The sequence below is a fragment of the Chenopodium quinoa genome, unplaced genomic scaffold (assembly GCF_001683475.1).
Source record: "Chenopodium quinoa cultivar QQ74 unplaced genomic scaffold, ASM168347v1, whole genome shotgun sequence".
Lineage (NCBI taxonomy): Eukaryota > Viridiplantae > Streptophyta > Magnoliopsida > Caryophyllales > Amaranthaceae > Chenopodium > Chenopodium quinoa.
Genome location: NW_018742418.1, coordinates 6,122,331 through 6,139,675, shown reverse-complemented (window position 1 = coordinate 6,139,675; position 17,345 = coordinate 6,122,331). Strand labels below are relative to the sequence as shown.

The following is a 17,345-nucleotide window of genomic DNA, read 5'->3' as shown; positions in this document are numbered from 1 at the left end:
TGGTTGGTACATTATTGCATCAATCTGAAAAAGCAATAATGTACCAAGTAAAAAAGTCTTCTAAATGTGGAGGACATCTTTAATTTTGGTCAAGTTCTGGAATCCAAATTGGCCACTTTCGGTTATTTGGATGGGACTCCATTTAACCTCAGACTGAAAACTTGAAAAATAAATGAGTCACAGTTTTAATTTTTTATTTTTTGGAAGTAAACAAATGGAAGTAATTAACCAGCTCAGTAATTTTTTTCTTTTGGAATCTTTATCAGTATTATCACAGTTTGCTGCACTATTTGGATTGCTGACTCGTTGCTTTGCTCATCATCACATCCATGATTCTTGTCATCATTGCTTAGCTTCTAAATTTCAGTCAAACTGTACATAACGTTGTGTATCGTACTTTTTTTTTAATTTTTTTTTAATAAGTGATAAAGGAGGATTCTGACGAGACCTTAACCTTTACGATTTTTTTGGTCAAATATTTATAGGTCAAACACTTTGGAGTAGAGGGGAGGGTAAAGAAACCCTACCCCCAAGTACCCTCACTTGGTAGGATTTAAACCCAAACCTCTAGAATCTGAGGTGAGAACTTTACCAAGTGAGCCAACACTTTGTTGGTCTACCATACTTCACTAATGCACTAGGGAATACTAAACTAAGCTTCGTCTAATAAAAAGGAGACCGCATTCCAACCATAAGATTGAAGGTTTAATCCCCACCAATAACAATTTAAAAATGAGATTCCTTTACCTTCCCCCCACTCTCCCAAATTATCTAGCCCGTTAACTCGGGTCAGGTTAATTAAACCATGAGGATTTCTAGCACGGAAGGGCCTTTCATCTTAATTAAACTGAAAAAAAAAAAGAGAGAGAAAGAGGGAATATACGAAGTATCTAAGAGTAGATTTTAATTTACTTTTAGGGTTAATATTGAGAAGGTATTGGGTGCGGACTGCCGCACGCAAAATTTGCGTGCGGCAGGTTGACTGATATATTTTACTTGTTGGCTGATATATTTCATGTGTTGGCTAATATGTTTTATTTGTTGGCTAATATGGTTTTTGTGTTGGTTAATATATTCCTTTTGTTGGCTTATATGTTTTTTTAAATTTTTTTTTGATATGTTCCTTTTGTTGGCTGCTATCAGACATCAGTTAGCTGATATATTTCTTTGGTTGGCTGATATCTCTATTTTGTTGGTTGATATGTATATTTTGATTGTTGGCTTATATGTTTCATTGTGTTGGTTGATGTGTTTATTTTGTTGGCTTACATGTTGCTTTTGTTTGCTGATTTCATCCTTTCGTTGGCTGATATGCTTCATTTGTTGGCTGATATGTTTCGTCTCTTGGCTAATAAGTACCTTTTTATGACTGATATATTCCTTTTGTTGGCTAATATGTATCTTTTGTTGGCTGATAGGTTCCTTTTGTTGGCTGATACATTTTTATTAATGTTTGATATGTCCCTAATATTGACTGATATCAGACATTTATTAGTCGATATGTTATTTTTTTTTTGGCTTATATGCGTCATTCTCCTTCTTTTTTTTTTTTGGATAGAACGTCATTCTCCTTCTTCTTCTGCTTTGTTCCTCGCTTACTCTTAATTTCCTCACGTCACCCCTTAGTCCTTCTCCTTCGTTCCTCACTTCCCCCAAATTTCCTTCTCCAAAAATCAGTCCAGCCACCCCTCGCCACGCCGTTTTTGTCGCCACCGTTCAAGCCTACGCCAGGTCGCCACCACCAAACCCAGCAGCCACGACCAACCGCGCAGCCAGGCGGAGTGCCCAACCACGCAAACCAATAACAAACTCCACCGTACCAGCCGCTGCTTCACGTCTAGGGTTTTAAACGCAAATCGGCATTTTCAGATCGTCGTCGTCATCGTCATTCTCGTCTTTATCGTCATCTCCTCCGTCGCAGCACGAAACATATCGGGTGTGGACCGCACCCAATAATTTGTGTTTAATATTTTCGAAATTTGTATAATATTTTAAAGTTTGGATAATGCTCTAGTCTAGTCAGGGTCCCCAAGGCCCATAGAAAGCACCTCAATGTTGATGGAAGACACCAAAAAATTGCTTTGAAATTTCATCACATCTGTTGATTCGCGCCACCTTTATAGAAAGGGTAATAGAGCAAGAGACTATGTGTCTAGGCCATTTTATGCAAGCTTATTTGAATATCGATCCGTTCATAGATAGTAATTTTTTATTTATTTATTTATTCTGATAAGTTAGGGTATAGTTTTGAGAGAAAATCATCATAACTTCTTATTTACCTTTTCTGTTAAGAAAAATGTCTTGGTATTCTAAGTATGATAGGGACAAAAATGCTTCAAATTGAAAGACTATGCATGATTTCAAAATGCTTCTGTAAAGTTGTTCAAAACTCAAGCGGAGTTGGGATATGCATCTTAATTGGGGTAATAAGTAGTTGTCTCGTAAAATATTTTTTAATTAAATTATTGTTACAAAATTTTATTTGATTTGGATATTACGGAGTACTATATATTTTCAAAATATCAACCTTTTATACATTTGCTTTTAATTAATTAGATACTTCGTATATTGTTTGAAGTTGTGTATTATCAAACATAAAAGTTAATACAGAGTATAAAGCAATTTTGTTTAAAAAAAAACACACACAATGGTGGTACTGAGTAATTGTTAAAGGTCATTAAAGCCATTTTGTATAAATTGATTATCTTGAACATGCCTTGTGAATCATCCTGATACTGTAGCAAACAAGTGATGCGGTCACTGTGGTTGGTTTGTGATGAAACTAGAAAATACTGCTATTAATCAAATATAGTATTTAATTTGTTTTCAAAACAAAAGGTCAACTTTTTAAATTTGTTGGGGTTGGAGTAGATTCCAGATTAAACATTCAGGATTCCCATGACAAAAAAAACAATCCAAAGAACAGCATCTTCAACAGTCAATAATTCCACCCCCCCCCCCCCCCCCCAAACAAAAAAAAAGAATCAAATCCAAAACTTTAGACACAGATATGAGGTTGACATAAAATAATTTGTATTTACAGTGTTCCTTCCTATTTAAAGGAAGTGAAGATGATAGAATTTACAATCTAGTACTATTCTGCAAGAAGCCTTTACAGGATAAATATGTGGACTGCAATTAAGAAAAAAGCTTTTGTTGCTGAACCAAAGATTTAACAGAAGATCAGTTTAAAAAGCTTTTTCTACTGAATTGTTTGCCTTTTTGGTCAAACCTAATTGAATTTTGTGCCCAAATTACCTAAAAAAGAGACATATACAGTGGGCTAAATCACTAATTTGCTTACTACTTCACCAACAAACTGCTTAAGAGTATGACTTTATGAGCCCTAAGTTGTATAGGAATTTTTCTGATCTTGATTTGAACAGATTTCCTAGGGAAAACCTTCCACTTTCTTGAGGAGGTGATTTCGAGTACTCGTCTTCTTTTACTTGGAGAATCGTCAGCCCAATCTCTTTCCGAACTGCTTCAATTGTTTCGGGTTTCACTGGATTTCCTGAGGAATCCATCACGTAGAATACGTTCACAGCTTGAGACCCTCGAGTAGTTACCTCAGCTCGGGTGACTGACAGGCCATTCTCTCTGAATATTCGCGTTACATCAGTGAGCAGCCCAATTCTATCATCACTACATAGTTCCAATCTTATACCCTGCACAAGAAGGTATTCAATTCGATATTTCCTTAGCACAAGGCAGGAAAAAAGTGAGGGTAAGGGAAACAGGACGTGGTATAAACTCTTACCTCAGAAGTTCGTCTACTTATGGCAGCCTCTAGGCAATTTATTAGCCGTTGCCTCTCTGCTTCTGAGCTAATAGGGCATCCATCAGTGTGCCTAATGTAATATTCCTGTTGAATGAAGGGAATTCGATATAATGCCCAATAAATTAAACAAAAATCATAAGCAAAATAATGATCTTCGTAACAAAGAACATGTCACACAAATTACCTGACTAGCTTCTGGGCTTTCGGCTATGAGAGTGGCATGGTAAACCACATACTGCATATCTGTCAAAGTGCAAACTGTATCGAAAAGCAGTTTGGGTCTATCAGGACAGCGCAAGTTTACAACGGTGTACCCCCTCTCCAAGCAATTATCCACAGTTACAAGTGGTTTTATAGGGTGACCAGACCCAGGATTTACACCAGTCAAGTTCATCATATCGTAATCACGGTCTGCATACATCATCTGATGTAACCTCCTCTCAGTATGAGTGCCTCCAACTGAGACTAAAGTATTAGTAGTCCTTTTGTTACGATCCTCCATAAGCACTGCTAGCAATAGGTTTTCAATCTTAGTAAGATGATCAGGATCATAGATAGCCGACCCTGTTGCTTCATCAGTGATATACACAACTGATGCCATTCTTGAACTGTGGGTCCAGACTTCGGCTGCCACCACGTTGCATTTATGGTCTGTGAGGACCGCAAAGATCTCTGAGAGCAAGCCTGGCCTATCCCTTCCTGTCAGCTCAATGGTTGTGTGCTCCACAGCAGCTTGCACGCCCACAGATCTCCTTGATCGAAAGCTACGTGCTCTTGGCCCTAGTGACTGTCATGTTACAATCAGTTAGCTACTTGAAGATGAGGACTAGAATTCAATAAGGGGACCAGCAAAATACTTAGAAATGTTTTGGTGCATATACTCCGTACAACTTATGCTATAATGATATATCGACTCTTCAACTTAGATTAGAACTAAAAAAAAAACCCATTTTGAATACTTGATACTCCGACATGCTCACGGGCACTATACATTTCAACTAGGTCGTATAACACATAAATTCCAGAAATCCTCATTAAATTGACAATGACAGGACAACATGTTACTTGTACAAATTTTGCAAAAATAAAGTAGTGTATTTTTCTTGAATCTTTGAATATATGGTTTTCCCCACAAAAGATTGGAAACATACTGGTACAGTAGTACATGGTCCAAATTGTAGGACACAATCATGTGGAAAAATGGCTAATTTAGCCAAGAATGTGGGAACACCACACACTTTGTCCACTGCATTCAAGTGATTCAACTATTCTCCTTCAACCCACAACACCCCCAAAAAAAAAAAAAAAAAAAGCTGTACTATATTTTCACAAAGCAGGCTACTCAGTGCTGAACCCTACACAAATCACATCCAACCAAAAAAAAACACAGTTCACATGCAACCCACTGAAGATAAAAATTTACTAGCTGGAATTCAGACTTGTAAAACCTTTTAACCCCTTAATTAGGAGAAGAAGGGCTCCACCATTATTCCAATTATTGAACACAAACTTTGCATCATGTGAAACTGAACCCAAAACCTCCATTTGGGACCATAAACCATAAACCCAACCTTCATTTCTACACGTACTATACGAGGTAAATAGTTGTCACATTCAATACTGTAAGTTGCTAGAATTATTTTTGGCACTCCCTTTGTGAGAACACAATTAATTATGCTACTTTCACAAAGAGGATTATCAAAGTCAGTTTCCACAAGTTGCACTAGTAACGTGACAATTAAATCGAGTCCATGCATTAATAAACCATGCACTACTACAGTACTCCGTATAAGCTATTAGTAGCAAATAAAAAAGTTACACTAGTCTACTATGGAGTGACCTAGTTATAGTTTTACTTTTACAAAGTACATGTTACTGATTATTTGGATATCTAGGCAATTCAATGTCTACTACAGTACTCTTCATGTTCAATTTTCATTCATCCTACACAACATATCATTCATCCTATCAAAATGACTCTTTAAAAGTGGCTCAATTTCCACGATAAAATTACCTGTTGAATTTTTTCTGCTACGTCATCTTGATATAGCTTATTCCCATGTTGATCCGTGACATGAAACACTATAAATCAAAAAATAATTATAATTAGATAAAATTTTAATCAATTTAGATAAAATGTTAATACAAGTATAAAATTAGCATCATAATTAATCACTAACCATCCATAAACCACTCTCCATCTGAAGAAATATAAGCCCTTCTGATGATTAGGTTCATGTCATTTAGAACTTGAACTACCTCCAACAAACTACCCCTCTTATTAGCACTATCTACCTACAAAATCCCAACAACACCACCAAAAAAAATTAATGAGAAAATTGATAAATTTTAAGAAAATCCAATTGAATTTCAATAAAAAGTGAGGAATTACCTTAATCAAAGTGGCATTTCTACTTGATGAATTATCCACCGTAACCCTGAAATCAGCAAACAAGAATATTTAAAACCCAAATTCATCAATTCGACCATTTCTTGAGAAAATAAATTCAACCCATTTCAATTTAAAACCCCAAAAATCAATCAAATTTGATCATTTCTTAAAGAAAATGAATCAAATCCATTTCAATTTAACACCCCAAATCAATCAAATTTGATCATTTCTTGAGAAAGTCAATTAAACCCAATTCAATTCAACACAAAAAAAATCCAAAATTCAATCGAATTCACTAATTACCCGAGAAATTGAATTCAACCCATCTCAATTAAAGCACAAAAAACTCATAAAATCAAAAGGAAAAAGATAAAACCTTGGTGGGTTCATACGCAAGACCAACTTTTGAAATTCCTCGTCCACCTTAAGAGAAGACGTCCAAAATTCCATTTGTAAAACTACTTCAGAAAAAAAAACCCACCAAACAATTAGAAAAACTAAATGGAACAAATATGAATTTTGAGTTGCTCTGTTTTAGGTACTCTGTTATATCTCCTCTGTTTTTTTTTTCTACCCAAATTTTTAATCTTTTACTGAGAGTGTGTATAAGTGAGTATAATTTTCCTTTATTGTTTAATTTTTCCGAGGTGGGTGAAGAGTAGAGTTTGTGTGAGAGAGGAGAGAGAAAGAAGGGGTGTTTGGCTTTTGAGTTTGGCGAAGAGTTTTGGGAAAAAATTGTAATTAAAACAAAGAAAATAGGAGGAGAGAGAAAAATGAGAGCCAAAGAGAGGGAGACCGGAGACGCATCCAAGCTTGTTGCTGGTTAAAAAAAGAGGGACCCACAATCCTACAATCTTTGATAGAGTACTCATATAATAACACTTGGTCTTTGTTTCTTTGATTTATGTGAAAATTACAATGCTCCTCATGCCTTCTATCAAGGCGGCTTCTCTCATCATTAGTCAATTCTTCCATTCTTTTCTCCCTATTCACATTCTTTCAACACCCCCCAATTTAATAGATTAGTGGTTATCTAGCCAATGCTAAGATCACCCAAAAAAAAAAAAAATATTTTGTAGGTTTTTATTTCACTTAAAAAAAATAAATAAATAAAATAACCGTGAATAAAAAAAGTTATGTTTTATTTAGATAAACCGTTATTATTTATGGGTTGTTTTTACAAGTAATTGAACTTGATTAGGTCAATAGGGTAAGGCTCATTCTAATAAGGAGTGCAAGAAATCCGTAACGAAACCATAACGGTTCAGTATTCATTATATGAAACGTGAAAAGTAGGGTGATGATCCAAACATTACTTCGTCGTTACCATAGGTTCATTAGTGTTGGGATTTGAGAAGTAATAATTCTCCTGTTTAGTGTCATTCACTTATGCATAAATGTATACGTATGTGTAACTATTGATAATTTTTCAGCTTTTCACATTATTGATTTGATTCATATTTTGATATATTGTGATTTCTACCATATTATACGATAGGATTAAATTTTTCATAGGTCATGCATACATGTATTGATTTATGAAATTTCAATATCTGTTCATTGAGATTGTTATTATATATAATTATTTCAGTATGATATTGTTATCTATGTTGTCTATATATAATCATTTTAGTATGTGTGGAATATCCAACTGTGACAACCTAATGTGAATAATATCAATCAATTTGTTAATGTGGAATTTAGACCTGACAATTCTGATATGGACCTGATTATCCGACCCAAATTGACTCGAAAATAATGACCTAAATTGACCTTAAACCCGGAATTTACTAGGCCCATACCCCGAATCGAAGTGGAATTGGTCCGATACTCGAAGTGACCTGATTTGACTATACTAGACCCGAAGTTGACCTGACACCCTAAGTATCCCGACTCAAAATCGACCCATCACCTGAACTTAACCCATTATCTGAAGTGACCCAAACCAATTTTAACCCGAATTAATTGACTAGAACAAACTTGATACCCGAAGTGACCCGAACTAAAATTACCTATACCCGAAATGAGTCAAACAAAAAATACATGATTATGCTCATACCCAAAATGATCAAACCGATTTAAGCCCGGATTACTTCACCCAAACAGACCCAAATCGAAAATAAGCAGAACCTAAACAATCTTGTGTGTTCTTGTTTGAATTGTCACAATGAATAATTTATTAGTATTCAATTTTTATAAATTTTACTTATAATTATAATACGTCCTCCATTTTTTTAGATGCATTACTTTCTATATTTCAAAGTTTCAATTTAAATGCATCACTTTCCTTTTTGGTTTATAAATTCTCTCTCTCTCGTATCACATGGCCCCACTTTTTTTTTTTCTTTGTCTCTTTCAACTCCAAAAATTACCTAGAAGTTGGTAATTTAAAAGTGATGTATCTAATAAAAAACAGAGGAAGTATATTATTGATCAAATTCATCGACGACATACATTTCTAGTCAAAATAAAGAACTTAAAGGAAAGCATAGGGAGTATTTTAGTTTACAATAATAAATTTACCGGTTTGAACTTGACCCGTAGTATTGACCCGAAATGGAACGATTTGAACATGACCTGACCCGATCCGATCTTGACGAAACCAAAACATGACCTGGCATATGGACACCGAAATCGACCCGACTCAAAACGACATGTCCTGAACTATTGATGTTAATTTAAATTTAAATGACAAAGTGAAATAAACAAACTATTATTAACAGACGACACAAAATATATCATAGTTTTTTATTTTAATCTCAACAACCCATTTGGACGGACTTGTTAGATTAGCCAATTGAATTAGGATCATGGCGACAAAACTTGTGTGGATCTAGTTCACAATAATATTATTGTGAATCTGAGGTCCATAATCGCGCATCGAACATTATATTGATCATGGTACTATTAAGTGAGCAATCCATTAAGCAATTATAAATGAAGAGACAAAATGTAATATCTTAGACCTTATTAAGCTAACATTGTACTTTGTATCCAATTATCTTACAAAAAAAAAAAAAAAATATAGATAAAATGAATTTACAAAATATGAGCTCAAAATACTGAATATATGAATTCATCTACAACTAAAATAAATTCAAATATTTCCTCAAAAATAAATAAATAAATTCAAATTTATTATTTTGATAAAGTTTAAATAAGTAAAAATCAATTAAATTAAACGAACCCTTTAACCTTGATAAATTGTACATACAAATGTATAGTATATCCATATGAAATCTAATACTAGTGTTGAAATAATACACCCTCTATCCAATAATTTCTCCTCAAAATAATTAGTAGTAACATCTATCTTTGTCCGACTTTATCCATTCCAACTTTCTTCCATTCATATAATTACATCACGTTTAATTCGCCCATTTTGCGTCTTCACTTTTGCTCGTACATGGCGTACATGCATGTAATATTAGAATTCTTTTTGTAAATGCCAACAAATTATCAAAGTTCCAAGAAACGAAACATTATTTTGTTTATAAAAAAAATAAATAAAAAGAATTTGTCGACTTTTGTTTGTTGTATTCTCACCCATTATTTTTATCGAAGAAAATCTAATTGAATCTTCTAGCTTTACCATTGGTATCAAGAGTAGAGTGGGTACCTCTTGTCTTTACTTATTCTCTTTCCAAATCGAGCAGGATTCTGCCTTGCTTAAAGCCTGATTCTTTTTACTAAATGCCTTTTAAATTTTTTAACCATTGAGGGTTGGTGTAGTTGCCAATTAAAATATTCTATTTTTTTTTAAGTGTTACACTTTGGGCGATACATAATGTTAGATAATTTAATTAATTCATATAAAATAAGATGTACTTCGTAAAAGTGGGGTAGTTGGAGTATTAAAAAAATTGTAAAAGAAATATAGTAAGGTTGATAGTTTATTAAAAAAAGTAATGAATGTACAAGAGGTAGAAAAATAGTAACGGGTGTGGGTGGAGACCATAAGAGGAGAAAGATTAATATTAAAATGTAGATTTTTGCAAAAAATAAAGTGTAACGCCTAATAATTTGTCGTAATTATTACTTACCCATGTTGCCGTACTTCGTAAGTGTATCACTTACCACAAAAAAAAAAAAAAAAAAAGGGTGAGTACCATAATTTGTCGCAGGTTTAAATGTCTCTTTCCCCATTAGTCTCTAATTAGTAATGTCTTTCGGCTCGTTTAGGAATAATGAAAAGAAAAAAAAGTTTTATTTTTTTATTTTTTTTATATATATATATTATTATTTATAATTTAATAAAATAATCTTTAGGGATACGCCATATGTTCCATATTCTTTCCTTTCTATTCAATTAAGGAGTATAAAATTGTTTCAACTTTGCAAGCAATAATTATGATTAAGGAGGCCCCATTGCTCATGATCTAATGATGAAAGTTGTACAAGTACATAATTTAGGAACTATATATAGCATCACTTTGGAGGAAATAGATTTACAATTGCTTAATAGTCCAGCAACATCCCGAGTCCCGACCGGTATTTTTTCTGATGAGTATCATTCACAGTTTCACACAGTGGTCTAATTGTGTGCACCATATAGTACTAAACTGGTTTCAGGCTTATTAGATGAAACCAATTATCACATTTAATTTTTTATTGTTAGTTAATCAAAGGACACCGATCGTCCTGCTATCTATTACTGTAACATTTTCTAGATCATAGCTTAATTACATCTTTACATAATTACATGCCATCTTAGTCCTTGATATGGTCAAATAATAAGAAAATTCATGTAAATACTTATAAGAAGATAGGAATCTTCCATTATTAAGATTAGTAACCTCCAATTTACCTATAAGGATTAATTTTATCTGCAATACAATTGGTTAGGTCATAAAAAGTGCGATAGAGGATGTGTTATTCAGAGTCGGTTACTCACGTCTGACACGAGTACATGTCCAAATATCTTGAATTGTTTTTGTTAACTTTTCCAAAATTTCAGCAAACAATGAAGTGACTAAATTTCCGTACTCATGTGGGAGTGAAGAGAATCCGACATGTATGATCGATATTTAATGAAGAGTATGAGTAATATCGAAAATAGGATTATATTATGTTTTGTGCCATTGTGAGGAGTCAAACGTTGCATCTTATGAAAAAGTGTAGCGAAGTAACATAGACTGCTAGCTTAGAAAGTAGAAACTTAAGGCTATATAAAATCTCCATCGTATAGATTAATGCATACTTCCAAATCTAAACTCACTATATACGAAGTATTAAAATTAAAGGCGTTCATAAACAAGCCTACATGTCACGTGGCGTACACCTCAAGTAATCAAGTCTTTCATTGCATGTGTTTAAAAATATGGATTATACAAGATTTGAACCTACTACAACCTTAAATTTTAAAACAAAAGGTATTATCCATTAAGCTATCACCATATAATATGTCATCCTACCAATTTTAAATATAAATAAAGATTTCAATCATGAAATTAATGCGGTAGTTCAGGGCATCATCCGGACCTATGCTAAAAACTAGTTACATTTGATATCAATGCATGTCAGATCGGTCTTCTCATTACAGTACTTCTTCAAACATGAATGAATGTGAGAATAGCTAGAAAAAGTAAAGACAAGCTGAATTTTTATGTTATAGAAATTAAAAGATAACAAAGAATTTCCAAAAGAAAATTACTTTTCATGGCAACATTAAAATGTACTCCGTAGCTTTAAATGACATTGTAACTAGCTAGTTCAAGTGTTCAACCACAAGTGCAAGTAGGGTGTACAACAGTACAATGTACAATAATGTACTCACATTCTCAACTTCGTCATGGTGAATTGAGTACCTGTACTATTCCCTATTCGATCTGTTCATATTAATTAGGAATTCAATATCCTCATTTTATGTCAAAATATTTATTGATGATCTTATTAATTACTTCGTGCAATGGGTTAGTAGGTGTTTAATTACACTCTTTACTTCTTCGCGGTGCATGAATTGTGTCTATGATTCTGTAATACGTACATACTCTATTTGTCTCGATCAATTATTAGCACTAACCCTGGCCTCATCTATTCTTCTCCAAACAAAAGTTGATGGAGCCTACTACATTGATGTGTACGTAGCACTACCAGCAACAATATGTCATAGTAAGTTCGTAACATACCTATAGTGTCTTCGTCGTGCAATTAGTACAATACGCTTTTTGCTTATTAGTGTTGATTGTAAGATACATCAACTATTTCCCATGTGAATCATATGTAGGTCGAATACTTGGTTTTTAATTCTTGTAATCTAACCGTCCTAGTTGGGAATGAAATGTGATTTACGGAGTAGCTAGCAGTTGATGATGACCTCTCTTTGCACTAATTGTACCAGCTTTTACACGGCTGTATTAGACTATAGGCAAAGGCAGTAATATACGAGCATACGTAAAATTGTCCTACAATAAGATAATTTTGTACGGAGTGCTACGTATGATTTTAAATTTCAACGTATGATAATTACTCATTTGAGTAACTTGCTTATGTAAAGTTATATTCCATATAGTCCAAGTGTTCATAGTATTGTACAGCAGTAGAGCATTAACAATCACTTACAAAGAGCCGAGTATGAATATTTGTCGTAAGCTACTCTTGTTGGAAGAAATTGTCATTGATGCTCTTGAAGTCTTGATTACGCTTTCCAAGCTCATTCCAAGGATTAATATCAGTCGTCTAAAAGATCAAAGATCAAAGCGATTCAGTGTATCCCAAAAGATATGCATCATGCCAAGGACCTATACAAGAACGTATTTTCGAGGCTGCCACGAAGCCTTCTAGCTAGGATGACTACAGGTTCAACAACCAACGTTCTATCAACTTGGCGTAGATACAGACCATTGGTAAACAATACTAGATCATCCAAAATAATCTTGAGAAAACGTTTTGTAGACTATAGTTCACTTTTTTAAGACCATAACTACTAACACACACCATGATAACTATGGGTCTATCTGCCTTTGAGCTTATGGGCCTAAAACTATTTGCAAACATGACAGATTGTGGGCCTACAACAAGAAAGTCCGCTAGATGGCTCAGATTAGTTCATTGGGTTTGGGCTACTTACCATTTGCTGCCAGACCATGACATAATTGGGTGTCCAAGTTTGTAGAATTGGCCCAATCAGAAGCACTCGGGTGGTCTGGTTTAGATGGCCTAACGTTTTCCTATATAACATATATTAACATGTAGACAATAGGAAACCATTACGGAGTATCATGTAGACAATAGGATTTCGTTTTATAATTCCGTTTTACCCAATCGCCATGCCACCTGGCACCATTGCCTACATTTGGCACGAGGATTTCGTTGGCCATGCCGTATAACTCCATGACCAAGCACAATATTCTTATATTCTTATTATGTTATGTAGAAGTTTGTGCTCATGTTTGTCCGCCCGTAAAATCAAAGGCACATTGGCACAATCTATGATCTGATAACACACAATATTGTGTCGTATACTCGTATAGTATATGGTTTGTTATTGTGTGACTCGTGTCCTCACTAAATCACTCGTTGACAACTATTACTCATCGTCAACTCTAGGTGTGACTGTGTGAGAGCTCTAAGAATGATTTCATCCTATTAATTAACGCAATTAATATAAATAATGACTTCCTTTTAACTTAAGGAAAATTAAATGCACACTTAATTCATAAGGGTATAGTACAGTAACAGTATTTTTTTTTTTGTTCTTTTTTTTTTTTGGGTCAATGCTACAGAGTACTTGCTAAACAATGAGAATTTGATCATTTCAAAAAAGAACCAATTAGAATATAATGTAATAGTGAGCAACTCTTTATGGTCAGCATAACTTTACCGACATTAACAAGGTATCACTAAATTTCATGAACCCCAAATCAAGCATTTCCTCCAAAGTTCAAACTTCAAACCACTACAATTTCCATTTTTGTTTAACATTTCAAATTCATCACATACAAGCACTTGTACCTCACTATATTACACACATCTTACTTAAATGAACCAAATTCAAAAATTGGAGAAAAAAAAAAAACAAATCTGTAAAGTTCAAACTTCTACCTCATTTTCCTCTCCCACTCACAAAATTAAGAACCTTTAACCCAAAAAAGGGAGGAAAAAAAAATTATTACATTGATGACACAAGATTAACTTCTTGTTTCCACACTAACCTGGATCAAAAAACTCACCAACTTAAAATTCAAAAAAAAAAAAAAAAAAAAAAAAAAATTTAAGATCTTTGCAAGGATTTATCTTGAACATTGAGAACCACCATCATCAAGAAATTTCTCCTGTTGATCACAGCTAAAACCAGCTTCTTCTCTGCTCTGCCTAAATTGTTGATACATTTGATTAAATGCACCATAATTCAATACACCCAAATTAACATTATCTTGTGATAAACCAAGCTCCAAACTATCCCTCCCTTGTTGTTGTTGTTGGCCAAAATTCATAAAGCCCATATCCAAATTTGACATTCCCATTGTTTGATGAACTCCCATTTTAGGCCTACAATCCAAATTCTCCCTCATCAAACTCGAGCTCGAACTCGAAAAACCCGGGTCCGGTACATGAACCGAACCAGACCCATATCCCCATGATCCAGTTTGAAAATGGGTTCGTCCCAAATTTTCATTAATCAAACTTAAACCCCCAGAAAATCCAGAAACAATGCCAGAAGAAACAGAGGTCCTCTGTTCCGAAACAGAGGACCCTGAAGTTGATGTGAAAGATGCTGGCATAGTTCCAGTTCCAGTTGCTGCAATAATCGCTTGCTCTGATTGCTGCAATAGCCATTGAATCGTTTCGCCATCAGATTTATGGCCTAATTCTTTAGTCAATTGGAAGATTCTAGCAGCACAAAGAGCAGGCATCCTGATTCTTCTTCCTCTGCCATCAACCTTCTTATGCCTATCTTTGTTTGATTTTCTTTTTGGTGGGTTTTGTTTTTTGGTGATTGAATTATTGTTGTTATCTTCATGATTAGTACTAATAATTTGGTTTTGGTTGGAATTTGGGATTATTATTTGAGATTCTTTCATCTCTAAATAAGGATTTGTTGGTTGTAGTTGATGATTTAGGAAAGTGGGCATTTTTTCTTGGGGATATGGCTGCATAGAAAGAGGGTTTTTGATGGGTTTTTTAGCCTTATTTTCTTGAGTTGAGGAGAGAGAAAATGAGGAAATTGCTGTTATTTTTTGGGAAGATTGATGGAAGAAAGAAGGAAAAAAACGGTGGGTATTTGTCAAGGAAGACAGTTTCTTCAAAATTTTCTACTGTGTTTTGTGTGTGAGTGTGTATGTGTGTTCAAACCAATCAGTATTTGCTTTGTGTCTTGTTTTGAAATTTGAAGCGACTTTCCTTGTGAAGTTGCAATTTTAACCCCCTCATGAAATGGAGGGAGGGAGGGAGGGAGAAGTATCTTTTTTCTCAATCACTCATGTAACAAACTTGTAATGGTTTTAATTACATAGGACAGATTTGTGTAACAATAAGTTGACATCAGTTTTGGATTTTAGGGCAGGAATGTGGAAAGATGCGACATCATCAATGAAAAGTTTGAAATTTGCACTTTCAAAGTGACTAATAGATTGTAACCCCTAATATGAAATTTATTCGCTTCAAGTGATAGAATGATGAGTTGACACGTAGATAAATTACAAAGTTAAGTTGTTTGATGTTGAATAACCGTTCTCTTCTATCATCTGAGAAAATAATAAATATTTGCAAATTTTACTTATTTCAACCTGATCATTCAAATTTAATTATACGATCAATTTAATTTAAGCTTTAATCAAATAAAGTAGATGAGCAATAAAAATTGATCTTTTGGGAAACTATAATATAGAGTACATATTTTAGTTTGGCTACAGGTTAATAATTGAAATACAAATAAATAATTAATTAAGATTATATTCCTTAACTTTATTCAAATGTTAGATTATTATGTCCACTCCCACATGTTAATCAGCAGTGTCTAAAAGTAAATTGTCAAACAAGACAACAAATTAGTGATAAATTAAATAAAATTCTACAAAGTGCAAATTTCTTTTTTTATTTTTATTTTTACCCTTTTCTTTTATTTAGATTGGTGGGAATGAATGACAATCAAGTAAAGTAGAGCTCCATGCCTCCATGCAGTTCATGAGTCTTAACTCTAGTATCTGTCAATCATAATTGACAAAATGTGTACTGAACTTTCAAAGATAAGCAGGGTTTATCTAGATTTGGCCTAAAAATTCTGCTCAATTAATGATTATTGAAAAATTAGAATTAAACTTGCAGTTTTTATTTTATTTTATTTATTTATTTATTTTTTGTTACAGAGTAGATCATAAGTAAAAATTTGAATTTATCTAAATATGAGTGTATGTATACACATTCATCCTGAGTGTACATAAAAAATTGATAATTGTGGACGCGGAAACCTTTAACAAGTCTATGTTGAATGCTAGGTTGATTTCCTATGTTTTCATGCAATAAAATTGTGTCAGATCTGAAGTTGATTTCTGAAAGAAGCAAAATTAACTTATTGGTATTGAGTGGGTAGAGGTAGGCTCTTTAATTTGGATTTACTTTGGCAAGATTGTTCCCTTCAGTTGAGACAAATAGAGGACCTACAGAAAGCTTACAGATGACACATCAAACTATCAAATGTTAAGGTTTTATTTTCACTTCTTTCCTAAGCTTCCATTATCACTCTTTTTCTTGTTATCATCACAACCAAACATTCCCTCTCTTTTATTTCCCTCTTTAATTCTTTTCCCCCCCCCCTTTTATCTTTAAAAAAATACAAAGTATAAATAAATAATATGATTTGATTAACACATGTTTTATGAAGCAAATTAGAAATAAATATGTAGAATACACAAGAATGAATACCTACTTTTTTATTTCACTTTTTTACACATATATCTTGTCTGTATAAAAGGTTCATTAGATTATTGATACTAGCATTACTTGATCTTAAAATTAGTTATTTATTCAGTACAACACACAATGGTTTTTAACAAGCATGTACTTATTTTAAAGGTATGTATATACGAAGTATGTTGTTAGGTATGGTTTGTTATTTCAGAACATGGTGAAGAAATATTGTCGACATTGTAGGTGAAACGAGTGGTAAACTGGTAGTGGTAGTGATCGTTCACGATTGCTGTTGCACAGTAGTGAGAACCACAGAAGATTAGA

General features: G+C 33.6%; 2 protein-coding genes across 2 annotated transcripts; both read right to left on the bottom strand.

The window, feature by feature from the left end:
* Positions 1 to 3,011: 3,011 nt before the first annotated feature.
* Positions 3,012 to 7,046, bottom strand: LOC110711381 (ACT domain-containing protein ACR4-like). The gene is made up of 7 exons (XM_021889757.1): positions 6,550 to 7,046; positions 6,174 to 6,219; positions 5,962 to 6,076; positions 5,796 to 5,863; positions 3,966 to 4,568; positions 3,761 to 3,865; positions 3,012 to 3,668 (listed from the first exon to the last, which is right to left on the bottom strand). Exons 1-7 carry the CDS (start codon positions 6,621 to 6,623, stop codon positions 3,324 to 3,326), a joined length of 1,356 nt encoding a protein of 451 aa, XP_021745449.1. The 5' UTR covers positions 6,624 to 7,046; the 3' UTR covers positions 3,012 to 3,323.
* Positions 7,047 to 14,042: 6,996 nt separating this feature from the next.
* On the bottom strand, positions 14,043 to 15,788 carry LOC110711371 (transcription factor TCP20-like). The gene has a single exon (XM_021889746.1). It carries the CDS (start codon positions 15,269 to 15,271, stop codon positions 14,405 to 14,407), a length of 867 nt encoding a protein of 288 aa, XP_021745438.1. The 5' UTR covers positions 15,272 to 15,788; the 3' UTR covers positions 14,043 to 14,404.
* Between the last annotated feature and the right edge of the window lie 1,557 nt (positions 15,789 to 17,345).